The 15,097-nt window shown below is 46.1% G+C and overlaps 1 protein-coding gene across 1 annotated transcript in view; it reads left to right on the top strand.

Annotated features, from left to right (window-relative positions):
• Positions 1–15,097, top strand: part of LOC116864695 (epididymis-specific alpha-mannosidase-like) — a 48,323-nt gene that overhangs the window by 18,561 nt on the left and 14,665 nt on the right. The window contains exons 3-6 of the mRNA XM_032852583.1: positions 516–743; positions 11,246–11,444; positions 12,775–12,965; positions 13,877–14,015. Of these exons, the coding sequence (XP_032708474.1) occupies positions 516–743; positions 11,246–11,444; positions 12,775–12,965; positions 13,877–14,015 (757 nt within the window). The remainder of the gene's footprint in view (positions 1–515; positions 744–11,245; positions 11,445–12,774; positions 12,966–13,876; positions 14,016–15,097) is intronic.

Raw genomic sequence — 15,097 nt, 5'->3', positions numbered from 1 at the left:
CAAGAGGGAAAATCCAGAATACTGCCCTTGTCCTTAGAGAAATGTTGAGATTCTGTTCATGACAATTTGCTTTGCATTAAGTCTGAGTTTTGAAATAGGACACTAACTTATCTCTATGTCCCATACTGAGACTTGACACTGCCTTACAGTTCACCCCAGGGCACAGTGCCTCTCTCGCCTCATCCTGCCCCAGCCCTGCTCAGGGCTTTGGATCCATGTCTGATACTGCGATGAAAGGAATCCCATGAGATCTCCAGGGGTGGAAGTGGGGACACACAGACTGTGGGCTCCATGTGGTGGATGAGGCAATGTGGGCCTGGGGAAGGGGCTGTGTTCAATGCCCCATGGCTGGTGAATCATGACACATGGGATAGTGCCCCATCTGCTTGCAGAGCTCTTGTGGGCCAGCACTGAGCTGCCCATCACACAGGTGGGAGAAGGAGGCCTGAGCAGTGGTCTGCACTCCCTGAGCTGCCTGGGTCCGGCTGCACCCTGCCTGTCCTTCGGGACCCCAGCTGCCTCCCTTCTCACGGATGGGCTCCACTAACCCTTCACTCTCCTGCAGGGAAGGCTTTCACTGGGATGGCTCGACTCTCTCCCCAGAGCCTCCCCCAAATAGGAAATTCCCAGATATGATTGAGCCTGTCGATGAGAACAACATTAGATACTATGTCAATCTCCTTGTGGACCTTGTAAAGGAGCGGGCCGCCTGGTTCCGGACATCACATCTCCTCTGGCCCTGGGTAAGGCGGGGTCCCACACCCCAGTGCTCCCAACGTAGTCCTGGACTCCTGTCCAGTCTCACCCAACCAAGCTCTTTCACGGTTCGGGCCAGTTTGCCATCGTCAGCCCCTGGCCAGTGCCTCTTCCCTGCTCACCACACGGCATCATCTCTTCCACCAGCTCCTCCCACCACCTGGGACTCTCCCAGCTTCTCCCACCTGAAATACGGCCCCTGGCCCATGCCAGCCCCCAGCTCCCTTCAGCTCCTTCCTCCTCCTCTTCCCATCTAAGTGTTGGGATGTGAGGCCTGGGCGGGAATCCTGGCCCCCTGCTCTGTCGCTGTGTGCCTTACCCCCCGGGTCTCAGTTTCCTTATTTCTGAAGTGGAGATCATGACAGGTCCTGCCTCACAGGCTTGATCTGGGGCCGACAGGAGACATGCCCCATGACAGTGTCAGACACGGACGTCCTCCTCCTCCTCCTCTTACTCCTCTTCCTCACCATCACACGCCGAGTTCTCCTTCACTGAGCACCCCCAGCACACAGGCATCTTCCATGTGATATATTTGTCTCATACAGTCAGTGTGCCCCATGGGCCTAGGATGCAGGCATGGCTGGTATCCCATTTTGGAAATGAGGGACGTGTGAACCAGAGAGGTCAAGGCATCGTCTTGAGGCTGTACAGCCACATTGTAGGGCAGCTAGGATGGGGATTTGTGCTCAGACCCTAGCAGGGCACTTCCTAGCCTGTCTTCTTACATCTTGACTGCCTTTCATCTTTAGCCATTTTTATTTGTATTTTAGCCATTTTTATTTGTTATTACTCTTTATATGTGTGAATATATTAATAAATGAGTGTTTGAAGATAACATCCCATTTTGTAACACATTAAGTCAAAATGCAACTATATGTGACTTTATAAGAGTCTTAACACATAGAAACACAAAGAAACAGAATAATAATGTACATACTTTCTCAGGAGTTCAAAAGCTGATTGTTATTTGCAAAGGAAAACAGAAATCCTGGCTGCAATGATTTGTGTCCAGATCACAAAACCCTGCCAGTCCTGCTCTGGACCCTCCATCAGTGGATGCATTAGGAGGTCTTTCACAGTGCTGTCCCGCACCTGTACATGTGGAGTCTGGGCCCACACACATGGCATGCCAGTGTGCCCTTTGTGGAGACAGCTGTCAGCAAACAGGGAGCCCCTAGTGGGAGCCAGTCATGACTTGGCCTCAGTTTGACTAAGGACCCTTGACTGCAGCAGGTGTATCTGGGGCTGCTGCAGCCCCACACCAGGGGTCTGTGCACAGCTGACAGGGAAGGAACATTGCAGAGCAGCCTCTCTCTCCCCATCACTCTTTGTTGTGAGTTCACACCAAATTCCTAGGCGAGATGATGGGGATAGACTCTTTGAATCCACGTCCTCAGGCAGTGTGAGAGCTGATGCTCCTGCAGACCCATCACACTCACTGGCTGCTTGCAGGACGGATCTGGCTGGGGCTCACCTGCAGATCCCATGAGAACTCCTGTTCCCCTCCTGTTTTGTTCATGAGAGGTCGGGAGTGACCTCCCCTAGGAAAGTTCCAAAAGCCAGGAATTGCAGATGTTTCAGGGAAGCGACGGGAGCTGGCGGGGTGTGGCTAGGGTGTGGGCCATGAGATAAGACACCCGTGTGACACTTGGAACCGCTTCACCAGGACTCACACTCTGAATTCTGCAAACTTTCGACAAGGACAGCTGGGAATTACCGTGACTGTCTGGGGGTAACTTGAGTTAATGCTACAGCTCTCTCTCTTTTTTCTTTCTTCCATTTTTTTTAATTTTAAAAGATTTTTATTTATTTATATGCAAGAGAGAATGAGAGAAAGAGTGAGCACAAGCAGTGGGAGCGGCAGGCAGAGGGAGACACCAGCTCCCCCCTGAGCCAGGAACCTGTTGCGGTTCTTGATCCCAGGACCCTAGGATTATGACCCGAGCTGAAGACAGACGCTTAATTGACTGAGCCACCCAGGTGCCCCTCTGTCTTTTATATGGAGATAAAGTTCACATATCATATGTTCATTTTGTGTGCAACATAACGATTCCATATTTGTCTAGGTTGAAAAATGATCCCCACAGTAAGTCTACTTAACATCCACCGTCATATACAGTTACAAAGTATTTCTTCCTGGAATGGTTACCTTTAAGATCCATTCTTTTGCAACTTTAAATATACAATACAATATTATTACCTATAGTCACCATGCTGTCCCTTACATCCCCAGGACTTACTTATCCTCAAACTGGAAGGTTGTACCTTTCAACTCCTTCACCCATTTTACCCGCTCCTCACCCCTAATTCCATAATTCTGTAAGTGAGATCCCATGGCTTTTGTCTTTCCCTGTCTGACTTACATCACTGAGCATTCTGCTGTCAAGTTGTCCCATCCATGTTGTCCCCGCATTGAGATTTCCTTCTTTCTTTAGTGGGCATGATTGCCTTGCACATCTGTACCACATATCCTTATCCACTCATCCATGGGTGGACACTCAGGTTGTGTCCATGTCTTGACAACTGTGAATAATCAGGGTAAAAGGACATAGAGGAGCATGGAAATGAACCCAGGGGTGCATACATCTTTTCAAATTAGTATTGTCATTTTCCTTGGGTAAATAGTCAGATTGCTGGATTATGGGGTAGTTCCATTTTTCAGTTTTTTGAGGAACCTCTGCACTGTTTTCCATAGTGGTTACACCAATGCACACTCTCACCCACCGTGCAAGAGTTCTTTTCTCTCCACACTCTCGCCATTACTTGTTCTTTCTAGTTGTTCTGACAGTAGGCATTCTGACAGCTGTCGGGTATATCTCACTGTGGGTTTCCTTTGCGTTTCCCTGATGATGAATGATGTGGACCTTGTTTTCATGCATCTGTTGTCCATCTGCTGGTCTCCTCTGGAACAATGTTGAGTCAGATGTTCTGTTCTATTTTTATATATTTTCTTTGTCTTGAGTATTGAGTTCTAGAAGTTCTTATATATTATGGATATTAATTCCTTATCAGATATTTGATCTCCAAATATTTTCTCCCATTCAGTAGGTTGACAGTTCATTTTATCAGTGGTATCCTTTGTTATGCAGAAGGTTTTTTTAAAAATGTAGTCCCACTTGTTTAGTTTTGCTTTTGTTGCTTTTACTTTTGGTGTAAAATCCAAAAAAACATCACCAAGATAGATATCAAGGACTGTACCCCCTCTGTTGTCTTCTAGGAGTTTTATGGTTTTAGGTTTATATTCAAATCTTTAATCTATTTTGAGGTAGTTTGTATGTGTGGTGTACGATGGTGGTCCCATTTCATAATTTTGCATGAAGCTGTCCAGTTTTCCCAACACCATTTACTGAAGGGACTGGGATTTCCTTAGTATATATTCTTTGCTCCTTTATCACAAATTAACTGATCATATATATATGGTTTTGTTTCTGGGCTCTCTAATCTGTTTGTTGATCTGTATGTCTGCCTTTATGCCAATACCACACTCTTCTTAGTACCACAGTTTTATAATGTGGTACAAAATCAAGGAATGTGATGCCTCCAGCTTTGCTCTTCATTCTCAGGATTGCTTTGGCTCTTCAGGATCTTTTGTGGTTCCATACAAATTTGAGGACTGTTCTATTTCTGTGAAATATGCCATTTGAATTGTATTGAATCTGTAGATTGCTTTGGGTGGTATGGACTTTTTTTTATTGTATCTTTATCTTTCTTTAAAATTTTCATTTTATTTTTTCAGTGTTCCAAGATTTATTGTTTATGCACCACATGCAGTGCTCCATGCCATAGTGTGCTCTCCTTAATACCCACCACCGGGATCACCCAATCCCGTACCCCCTTTCCCTCCAAAACCCTCAGTATGTTTCTCAGAGTCCACAGTCTCTTGTGCTTCATCTCCCTGTCCAATTTCCCCCAACGCACTTCTCCTCTCCTTCACCCACTGTCCTTTGTGGTTATTCCTTATGCTCCACAAGTAGGCAAAACCATATGATAATTGACTCTCTCTGCTTGACTTATTTCACTCAGCATAATCTCTTCCCATCTCGTCCATGTTGATACAAAAGCTGGGTATTCATCTTTTCTGATGGAGGCATAATAATCCATTGTATGTATGGACCATGTCTTCTTTATCCATTCATCTGTTGAAGGGCATCTTTGCTCTTTCCACAGCTTGGCGACCGTGGCCATTGCTGCTATGAACATTGGGGTACAGATGGACCTTCTTTTCACTACATCTGTATCTTTGGGGTAAATACCCAGTAGTGCAATTGCAGGGTCATAGGGAAGCTCTATTTTTAATTTCTTAAGGAATCTCCATACTGTTTTCCAAGGTGGCTGCACCAACTTGCATTCCCACCAACAGTGTAAGAAGGTTTCCCTTTCTCCACATCCTCTCCAACACATGTTGTTTACTGTCTTGTTAATTTTGGCCATTCTAACTGGTGTATGGTGGTATCTCAATGTGGTTTTGATTTGAATCTCCCTGATGGCTGGTGATGATGAACATTTTTTCATGTGTCTCTTAGCCATTTGTATGTCTTCTTTGGAGAAGTGTCTGCTCATGTCTTCTGCCCATTTTTTGACATGATTATCTGTTTTGTGTGTGTTAAGTTTGACTAGGTCCTTATAGATCTTGGATATCACCCATTGTCTGTACTGTCATTTGCAAATATCTTCTCCCATTCTGGGGGTTGCCTCTTTGTTTTGTTGACTGTTTCCTCTGCTGTGCAGAAGCTTTTGATCTTGATGAAGTCCCAAAAGTTCATTTTCGCTTTTGTTTCCTTTGCCTTTGGAGACATGTCTTGAAAGATGTTGCTGTGGCCAGTGTCAAAGAGGTTATTGCCTATCTTCTCCTCTAGGATTTTGATAGATTCCTGCCTCACGTTGAGGTCTTTTAGCCATTATGAGTTTATCTTTGTGTATGGTGTAAGAGAATGGTTGAGTTTCAATCTTCTACATAGAGCTGTCCAATTTTCCCAGCACTATTCATTAGAGACTGTCTTTTTCCCACTAGCTTTTTTACCCTGCTTTATCAAAGATTATTTGACATTAGAGTTGCGGGTCCATATCTGGGCTCTCTACTCTGTTCCACTGGTCTATGTGTCTGTTTTTGTGCCAGTACCATGCTGTCTTGGTGATCACAGCTTTGTAGTAAAGCTTGAAATCAGGCAATGTGATGCCCCAGTTTTGTTTTTCTTTTTCAACATTTCCTTAGCAATTCGGGGTCTCTTCTGGTTCCATACAAATTTCAGGATTGTTTGTTCCAGCACTTTGAAAAATACCGGTGGAATTTTGATCAGAACAGCATGGAAAGTATAGATTGTTCTAGGCAGTATAGACATTTTAACAATGTTTATTTTTCTGATCCATGAGCATGGAATGGTCTTCCATCTTTTTGTGTCTTCTTCAATTTCTTTCATGAGTGTTCTGTAGTTCCTCTTTACCTCTTTGGTTAGGTTTATTCCCAGGTATCTTATGGATCTTGGTGCTATAGTAAATGGAATCGATTCTCTAATTTCCCTTTCTATATTTTCATTGTTAGTGTATAAGAAAGCAACTGATTTCTGTGCATTGATTTTGTATCCTGCCCCATTACTGAATTGCTGTATGAGTTCTAGTGGATTGGGGGTGGAGTCTTTTGGGTTTTCCATATAAAGTATCATGTCATCTGCGAAGAGAGAGAGTTTGACTTCTTCATTGCCAATTTGAATACGTTTTATTTCCTTTGTTGTCTGATTGCTGTTGGTAGGACTTCTAATACTATGTTGAACAACAGTGGCGAGAATGGACATCCTTGTCATGTTCCTGATCTCAACGGGAAGGCTGTCAGCATTTCCCCATTGAGGATGATATTCGCTGTGAGATTTCCATAGATAGCTTTCAAGAAGTTGAGGAATGTTCTCTCTATCCCTAACTCTGAAGCGTTTTCATCAGGAACAGATCCTGTATCTTGTCAAATGCTTTTTCTGCATCAATTGAGAGGACCAAGTGGTTCTTCTCTCTTCTCTTATTGATTTGTTCTATTACATTAATTGATTTGCAAATGTTGAACCATGCTTGCATCCCGGAGATCAATCCCACCTGGTCATGATGGATAATCTTTTCAATGTACTGTTGCATCTTATTAGCTAGGATATTGTTGAGAATCTAAGCATCTATATTCATCAGGGCTAATGGTCTGATATTCTCCTTTTTGATGGGATCTTTGCCTGGTTTGGGAATCAGGGTAATGCTGGCTTCATAAAAAGAGTCTGAAAATTTTCTTCTGGTTCAGTTTTTTGAAACAGCTTTAAGAGAATAGGTATTATTTCTTCTTTGAAAGTTTGGTAGAATTCCCCAGGGAATCCATCAGGTCCTGTGCTTTTTTGTGGGGGGAGGTTTTTGATCATGGCTTCAATCTCATTACTAGATATTGGTCTACTCAGGTTGTCAGTTTCTTCCTGATTCAGTCTTGGAAGTTTATAGGTTTCCAGGAATCCATTGATTTCTTCTAGGTTGCTTAATGTATTGGCATATAACTATTGATAATAATTTCTGATTATTGTTTCTATTTCCTTGTTGTTAGTCATGATCTGTACCCTTTCATTCATAATTTTATTAATTTGGGTCCTCTTTCTTTTCTTTTGGATTAGTTTGGCTAGTGGTTTATCGATCTTATTGATTTTTTCCAAGAATCAGCTTCTAGTTTTATTGATGTGTTCTACTGTATCTCTAGTTTCTATCTCATTGAACCCTGCTCTAATCTTGATTATTTCCCTTCTAGTGTGTGGGGTTGGCTTAATTTGCTGTTGGCTTGCCCGTTCCTTGAGGTGTAAAGAGAGCTGGTGTATTCTGGATTTTTCAATTTTTTGAGGGAGGCTTGGATGGCTATATATTTCCCCTTAGGACCACCTTTGCCATATCCCATAGGTTTTGGACAGATGTGTCTTTATTCTCATTGGTTTCCATGAATTGTTTAAGATCTTCTTTAATTACCTGGTTGATCCAAACATTTTTAAGCAGGTTGGTTTTTAGCTTCCAAGTGTTTGAATTCCTTCCAAAAGTTTTCTTGTGGTTGAGTTCTAGTTTTGAAGCATTGTGGTCTGAGAATATGCAGGGAATAATGTGAATCTTTTGGTATTGGTTGAGCCCTCATTTGTGACCCAGTATTGGTCTATTCTGGAGAAAGTTCCATGTGTGCTTGAGAAGAATGAGTATTCTGCTTTTTTAGGGTGGAATGTTCTATATGTATCTATGAGGTCCATCTGGTCCAATGTGTCATTCAAAGCTCTTGTTTCTTTATTGATTTTCCGCTTGGATGGACTATCTGTTACTGAGAGTGGCAAGTTAAGATCCCCTACAATTAGTGTATTCATATTAATATGACTCTTTATTTTGATTAATAGTTTGCTTATGTATTTGGCTGCTCCCATATTGGGATATAAATATTTACAATTGTTAGATCTTCTTGGTGGATAGACCCTTTAAGACTGTGAACTCTGAGAAACAAACTGAAGCTTTTGGAGGAAAGGTGTAGGGGGTTGGGAGGGTCTGGTGGTGAGTACTAAGGAGGGCACATATTGTATGGAGCACTGGGTATGGTACATAAACAGTGAATCTTGGAACACTAAAAAAAAATACTAAATGTCAAAAAGAATTATGTAATGTCCTTCTGTATCTCTGACTACAGTCTTTAGCTTAAAATCTAATTTATCTGATATGAGAATCGCTACCCCAGCTTTCTTTTGAGGCCCATTGGCATGCAAGATGCTTCTCCATCCCTTCACTTTCAGTCTGGATGTATCTTTAGGTTCCAAATGTGTCTCTTGTAGACAGCATATGGATGGGTCCTGTCCTTTTATCCAATGTGCAACCCTGTGCCATTTTATGGGAACATTTAGGCCATTCACATTGAGAATGATTATTGAAAGATACATTTTTATTGACATCATGTTGCCTGTGAAGTCTTTGTTTCTATAGATTATCTCTATAAATTTCTGTTCTATGCCACTCTTGGGTTCTTTCATCTTTTATAGAATCCCCCCCTCCAATATTTCTTCTAGTGCTGGCTTGATGGTCAGATACTCTTTTAAACCTTGCTGGTCTTGGAAACTCTTTATCTCTCCTTCCATTTTGAATGCCAACATTGCTGGATAAAGTATTCTTGGTTGCATGTTCTTCTCGGTTAGTGCCCTGAATATGTCTTGCCAGCCCTTTCTGGCTTCCCAGGTTTCTGTGGACAGGTCTAATGTTATTCTGATGGACTTTCTTCTGTACGTAAGGAATCTCTTCCCCCTAGCTGCCCTCAGGACCTCTTGTCTAAAATGATGATTTGTGAATTTCGTGGACATTTTAACAATATTAAATCTTGGCATCCAGGAGCACAAGATATCTTTCCATTATTTGTGTCTTCTTCAAGTTCTTTCATTAGTGTCTTATGGTTTTTGATGTACAGGTCTTTCACCTCCTTGGTTCAGCTTCTTCCCAGGTATTTTATTCTTGTGATGCAGTTACACATCAGCTTGCTTTCTTAATTTCTTTTTCTGATAGTGGATTGTTAGGGTACAGGAGTGCAACTGATTTTGCATGTTCATTCCGTACCCTGCCACTTGACTGAATTTGTTCCTTAGTTCTAGCCATGTTTTAGAGGAGTGTTTCAGGCTTTTTATACGTAATACCATGCCATCTTCAAATAGTGACACATTTACTTCTTCCTTTCTCATATGGATGTCCTTTGTTTCTTTTCCTTGCCTACTTGCTCTGGCAAAGCCTTCCAATGCAATGTTGACTAAATGTGGACAAGGTGGGTATCCTTGCCTAGTTCCTCATCTCACAGGAAAAACTTCCAGATTTCCACCATGGAGTATGATGCTAGATTTGGACTTGTCATAATGGCCTTTATTTTTTTTTTAAAGATTTTATTTATTTATTTGACAGATAGATCACAAGTAGGCACAGAGGCAGGGGCGGGGGGTACAGGCTCCCCTCTGAGCAAAGAGTCTGATGCAGGACTCGACCTCAGGACCCTGGGATCACGACCTGAGCTGAAGGCAGAGGCTTTAACCCACTGAGCCACCCAGGCGACCCGATAATGGCCTTTATTGTGTTGAGGCATGCTACCTCCATTCTCACTTTTTGAGCGTTTTTATCCTACATGGATGTTGAATGTTGTCAGTTGGTTTTTCTGCATCTGTGGAGAGGATCATAGATGTTTTATCCTTTATTTTATTAATCTGGTGCATCCTGTCGATCGGTTTGTGGATGTTGAACCATCCTTGAATTCCTGAAGTAAGTTGCAGTCTATCATGGTGTATGATCATTCTGACAGATTGTTGACCTTGGCCTGCTAATAACTGTTGAGGACTGTTGCATCTGTATCCATCAGGGACATCAGCCTATAATTTTCCTTTATGTGTTGTCCTTGTCTAGTTTTGGTAACAGGGTAATGTTGTTTCTAGCATATGAGTTTGGAAGTGTTCCTTCTTTTTCTGTGTCTTTGGAAGTGTGTGAGAGGGATAGGTAATAATTCACCTATAAATGTTTGGTAGAATTCACCAGTGACGCTGTCTGGTCTTGGACTTGTGTGGGTGGGGAGGTTTTGGATTCCTGATTCACTCTCCTTAGTAGTAATTGGTCTATTGAGATTTCCTATTTCTTCTTGATACAGTCTTCATAGGTAGATACTACTAGGAATTAGGGGAGCCTGGGTGGCTCAGTCATTAAGCATCTGCCTATGATCCCAGGGTCCTGGGATTGAGCCCCACATCAGGCTCCCTACTTGGTGGGCAGCATGCTTCTCCCTCTCCTGCTCCCATTGCTTGTGTTCTTTCTCTCTTTCTGTCATTCTCTGTCAAATAACTAAATAAATCTTTAAAATAGAAGGAATTTATTCATGGTTTGCCTTTACATTTTGAAAGTGAGCTCAAGGTGAGCAAATGTGAGTCATAGCTATTATCACTGATATTCATAATTTTATCATTAAAATTAGTGATGTTGATAATTAGTAATACAGATATATGTTCAGAATAGCTCAGAGACTGAAATAACTTAGACAAATATCTATTCTATATATTTTCACTTATATGCAGGATCTAGAAAAACCAAACTGATGGAAATAGGGATTAGATTTGTGGTTGCCAGAGGTGTGTGTGGGGGAAGGTGGGGGAATTGGGTGATGGTTTTTAAAAGTTACAAATGTCCAGGTATAAGATAGATAAGTACTTGAGATATAAAACATGATTAAAGGAAGGAAGGAAGGCAAGGAAGAGACAGAAAGGAATATAGGAAGGAAGAAAGGAAGGAAAGAAGGAAGGGAGGAAGGAAAGGGTTAGGAAGGAAGGAAAGGAGGAAGGTAGGTAGGTAAGTGCAGGAATGTCCTTGGGGAGCTGGTTGGAGCTTCTGCAAGGAAGAGCGGGAGGGCCCCTGATGGGGGTGATGAAGGCTGGACTGGGTTCTTCCTGAACTGGGCTCTGCCCTGGAATTCCAAGGTTTTGTGCTGTGTCCTGGCCTGCAGGGGTGTGACAAGCAATTCTTCAACGCCTCACTGCAGTTTGCCAACATGGACATTCTGATGGACTACACCAACTCTTACAAATCCAGGCTCGGCGTCTCTGTGGAGTACGCCACTCTGGCCAAATACTTTGGTGCATTGCAAGCTACCAATATCACCTGGCACGTCCGTGAGCACCAAGACTTCCTGCCCTATTCCTCAGGTATGACCCCATGCAGGTTGGTTGCAGATCTATTGCTGGGGAGGGTGCCCACCGAGTCTGCTCTGCCGTGCTGATGGAGATTTTGAGGGTCACTGGGGCCGAGATGGCCCCTGCTCCCCACACCCGCCCCCACACCCTGTTCCACCTAGATATCCTAGGATTGACACTACACTCACAGAAGGGCTCCATAGCTTCCTATTTCCACATCCACAAAGCCTTGGCCGCCTTCACCCAGGAGGGCTACAAGGCTGTGAGCTTGGTTATAGTTGAGGTGGGAGGGGCAAATTGATGTGGGCGGGGTTACACTTGCAGTTCAAGTGTAACTACATCCTTGTGGGCGTGGTTACAGTCCGGGTAGGGGAGGCTATGTGAGTGTGGGCGTGGCTACACCATAGAGGGAGGAGATAGGGCAATGGCCTGCAGGTGTTCTGAATGAGCTTGATTTGGTGCAACCCTCCAAGAGAGACAATGTTTATGTGGAGAGTGGACAGGTGCGGTGATCCCTGGTCCCTGCTCTGAGTCACTGGGGATTTAGAGCTTAGGCTGCAGGGCGCCCCTGCCTGACCAGGACACTCAGCCTGCTGGAGGAGCTGTGGACAGCATGGTCTCCTGACCATAGAGCCTGTAGCCTTTCCCTGGATCACAGGGCTGGATACCCTTCCTGGTGTGTTCAGGTCATGTGGGAGAAGGTCAGGGAATGGAGACACTCCCCAGCCTGGGAGAAGGCAGAAGGCAAGAACCATAGGGACAGTCAACCACCTGTGGGACCCAGCCATGCTGCCAGGAGGCACCCAGCCCCCCTCCTCCCACCCAGTCTTAGTCAGGAGTCATTCTCTATGTGCAGGTCCATGCAGCAGACACGGGATCCCTCAGCTTTCCCCCATCCCACTTCCCTGGACTGCCAGTGGAACCCCAGTGATGGCAGGCTTATCCCAGACTCTATATTGCTCCCAAGTCACATGCCAGCACTCAAAGGCCTGTGTCAACCGGGTGCTGCCAACTTGGCTCCCATCTCCCCCACCCCTCCCTGGAGGTGTCCCAGGCCCTTGGCTCATAGGCTGTTCCAGGTTTCCCAGGTCCACCCTGGGCTCTCTGGTTCCCCATCCCAGGCCTGGTCCAGGCCAACCTGATCCTCACATTTACCCCAGCCTGTCTCTGGAATCCCTGGGCCATTCCTATCCTGGCTGGAGAAGGAGTCTGTGGCAGCCCCCATAGGTGACCCAGGAAGAGCCAGAGCCCAGGCCCCAGCTTCCCTAGCTCTACTGGGACTAGATCTCAGGAAGCCCCCAGGCCAGGGAGACTCAAGCCAACTGCAAGCCCTTCTCTCCAGGTCCACATCAGGCTTGGACCGGCTTCTATTCATCTTGCAACCAGCTCAAGGGGCTGGCCAGGCGAGCCAGCGCTCTGTTGTATGCTGGGGAGTCCATGTTCACACGCTCTGTGTGGCCAGTTCCCCACCAGCACCTGGACCTGGACTGGGCCCTGAAGCAGCTCCAGCAGCTCCGCTGGGCTGTCTCTGAGGTAACGGCACCCCTCTTAGCAACATGATCAGGTTGGAAACCTCCTGTGCAGTGCGCTTCCCCAGCCCCTGGTCACTAGATATCCACATTCCAGAAGAGAATACCAAGGTGGCCTGTGGTCCCATGGCAGGTGCAGGTGGACCCTGGGCCAAGGCCAGAACCATGCTCTGAGAGCCTTCAGCTGGTAGTTTCAGTAGACTTTAGAGCCAAATTTACCCAGAGGGCAAAGGGAAAAGAGAAGCAGCATTAGTGTTCTATAGTCCTGCATGGATTCAATCCCACTCTGCTGTGTGTCCTCAGGCTTAGGACTTCCCTCTCTGAACCCTAATTCCCTCCCTGTATGCTGAGAAGCTCATACCCACCCCAGGATGCTGGGGCAACTGAATGTGAGAATGTATATGAGCTGCTTGGCACGGTGGCTGCCCCACAGCAAGTTGTTCCCAATGTTCTGTCTCACGTGTCCCCACTGTACAGATGGGAAAACTGACAGAATGTGTCACTGTGTTGGGAGCGGAGTGGATAGATTGAGCCATTGGAGTAGGCAGGACACATAGCTTTAGTTGGTGGGGCCTCAGTTTCTCTTTGGGGAAGAAAAGCTCATCCCATGTCCACTTTGGTACAGAGAATGGAGGGTACCTGGAGCATCCCAGTGGCACTCACAGGAAGACTGCACAGCAGAGGTGAAGCTGGGGTGGGTCCCTTGCAGATGTCTGTTTGCTGCCCAAGCTAGAGGACTCAGTGGGTTTCTGCAGTCATCAAACCTCTGGTCCTCAGTTTTCTACTCTGGAATATGGTAGGGATGCTCACCTGCTCCACTAGAACCTGGTGAGAGGGAAGGAGAGCCAGACTCCAGGAGGTGGTCTGTAGAGGCAGGCCCGATCCAGAGTTTCCCCCACTCTGGTTGGGACCCAGGTACAGCACCATGATGCCATCACTGGGACTGAGACCCCCAAGGTGAGAGACATGTACATGAAGAATCTGAGGTCAGGGATGCAGGGTGTGCACGAACTGATGGCCTCCATTGTCCAGGACAGGACCCCAGCGTACTCAGGTAAGTGATGGCCCTGCATGTCTGGGAGGGGGCTCTGAACCCTTCTGAGCAGAGCTGGGGGTCATGGAGAAGACATGAACAACCTGAGCTTCAGATCTGCAACCACATCCCTTGTGCACCCCTGAGCCCTTGGTCTGAGCTTGGCATGTGCCTGGACTCCTCTGAGCCTCCATGTCCTGTGTGTGATGGGAAGATGGGGAGGTCACCATTGAAGCCCGTCCTAATAGCCAACTGAGTTAGGTGTTTGCTCAGCGCCCAGCTCGCAGTGTTTACTGCTATGCCTGGAGTGTCTGTAAGCTAAGAGGTGCTCTTGTCCTCACTGTGTAGCTGAGGACACATCAGAAACAGAGATTGTGGACATGCCCAGGGTCACCCAGCTAGGCGGAGCAGAGCTAGGATTGAACCCAGGGACTGAGCTGCAGGATTGCAGAAGATACAGGTGTTCTCAGGGACATGACCCCATCTGGATTGCCCAACTCACCCCTAAGTTCAGTTTGGGTGCTGATTCAGGGCCCTTTGACAGCGAAGGTTTCACACGTCTGGAGTAACAGATCATGCAGCCTGAGACTGGGAATTGTGAACCAGAAAGTCCTAGGGGCACCGGGATACCTCAGCCTCCCTCCCAGTGCCTGATGTCATGTGCACAAGGCCTGCTGCACCCCTCCCAGCACCCCACCTCAGCCTGCGCTCTGTCATGGTGCACCCTCACATCTGACCTCCCTGCTCACCTGGCCTGCACTTCCTTCCGTCTGCATCTGTTGGCAATGCCGTCTGACCTTCAGACCAGTGAAGGCCCCTGGGGACCATGCATGCAGTGCCCAGGGTCACAGCCCACTGATCTGGGGGTTGGCTGGGACAGAGAGCAGCAGCAGAGCTGGAACTGGAGTCTGATTTCCCTGCCAGGCGGGGCCATCCATTCCCATGACCTCACCAGGGTGACTTGTCTGAGCAATGAAGGGGTGGAGGTCAGGAAAGGTGTCCCAGCCACAGGGAACAGCCTGGGCAGGGGCAGGGGGCTGGAAAGTGTGTGATGTGTTCAGGGGTCCAGGATTCATCAGACATGAGCAGAGTTTATCTCACTG

Source organism: Lontra canadensis, unplaced genomic scaffold, assembly GCF_010015895.1.
Source record: "Lontra canadensis isolate GAN:19392208 unplaced genomic scaffold, GSC_riverotter_1.0 scaffold1, whole genome shotgun sequence".
In the NCBI taxonomy this organism is placed as follows: Eukaryota; Metazoa; Chordata; class Mammalia; order Carnivora; family Mustelidae; genus Lontra; species Lontra canadensis.
Note: the sequence above shows the minus strand (reverse complement) of the source record. Positions and strands in the feature narration are given on the sequence as shown.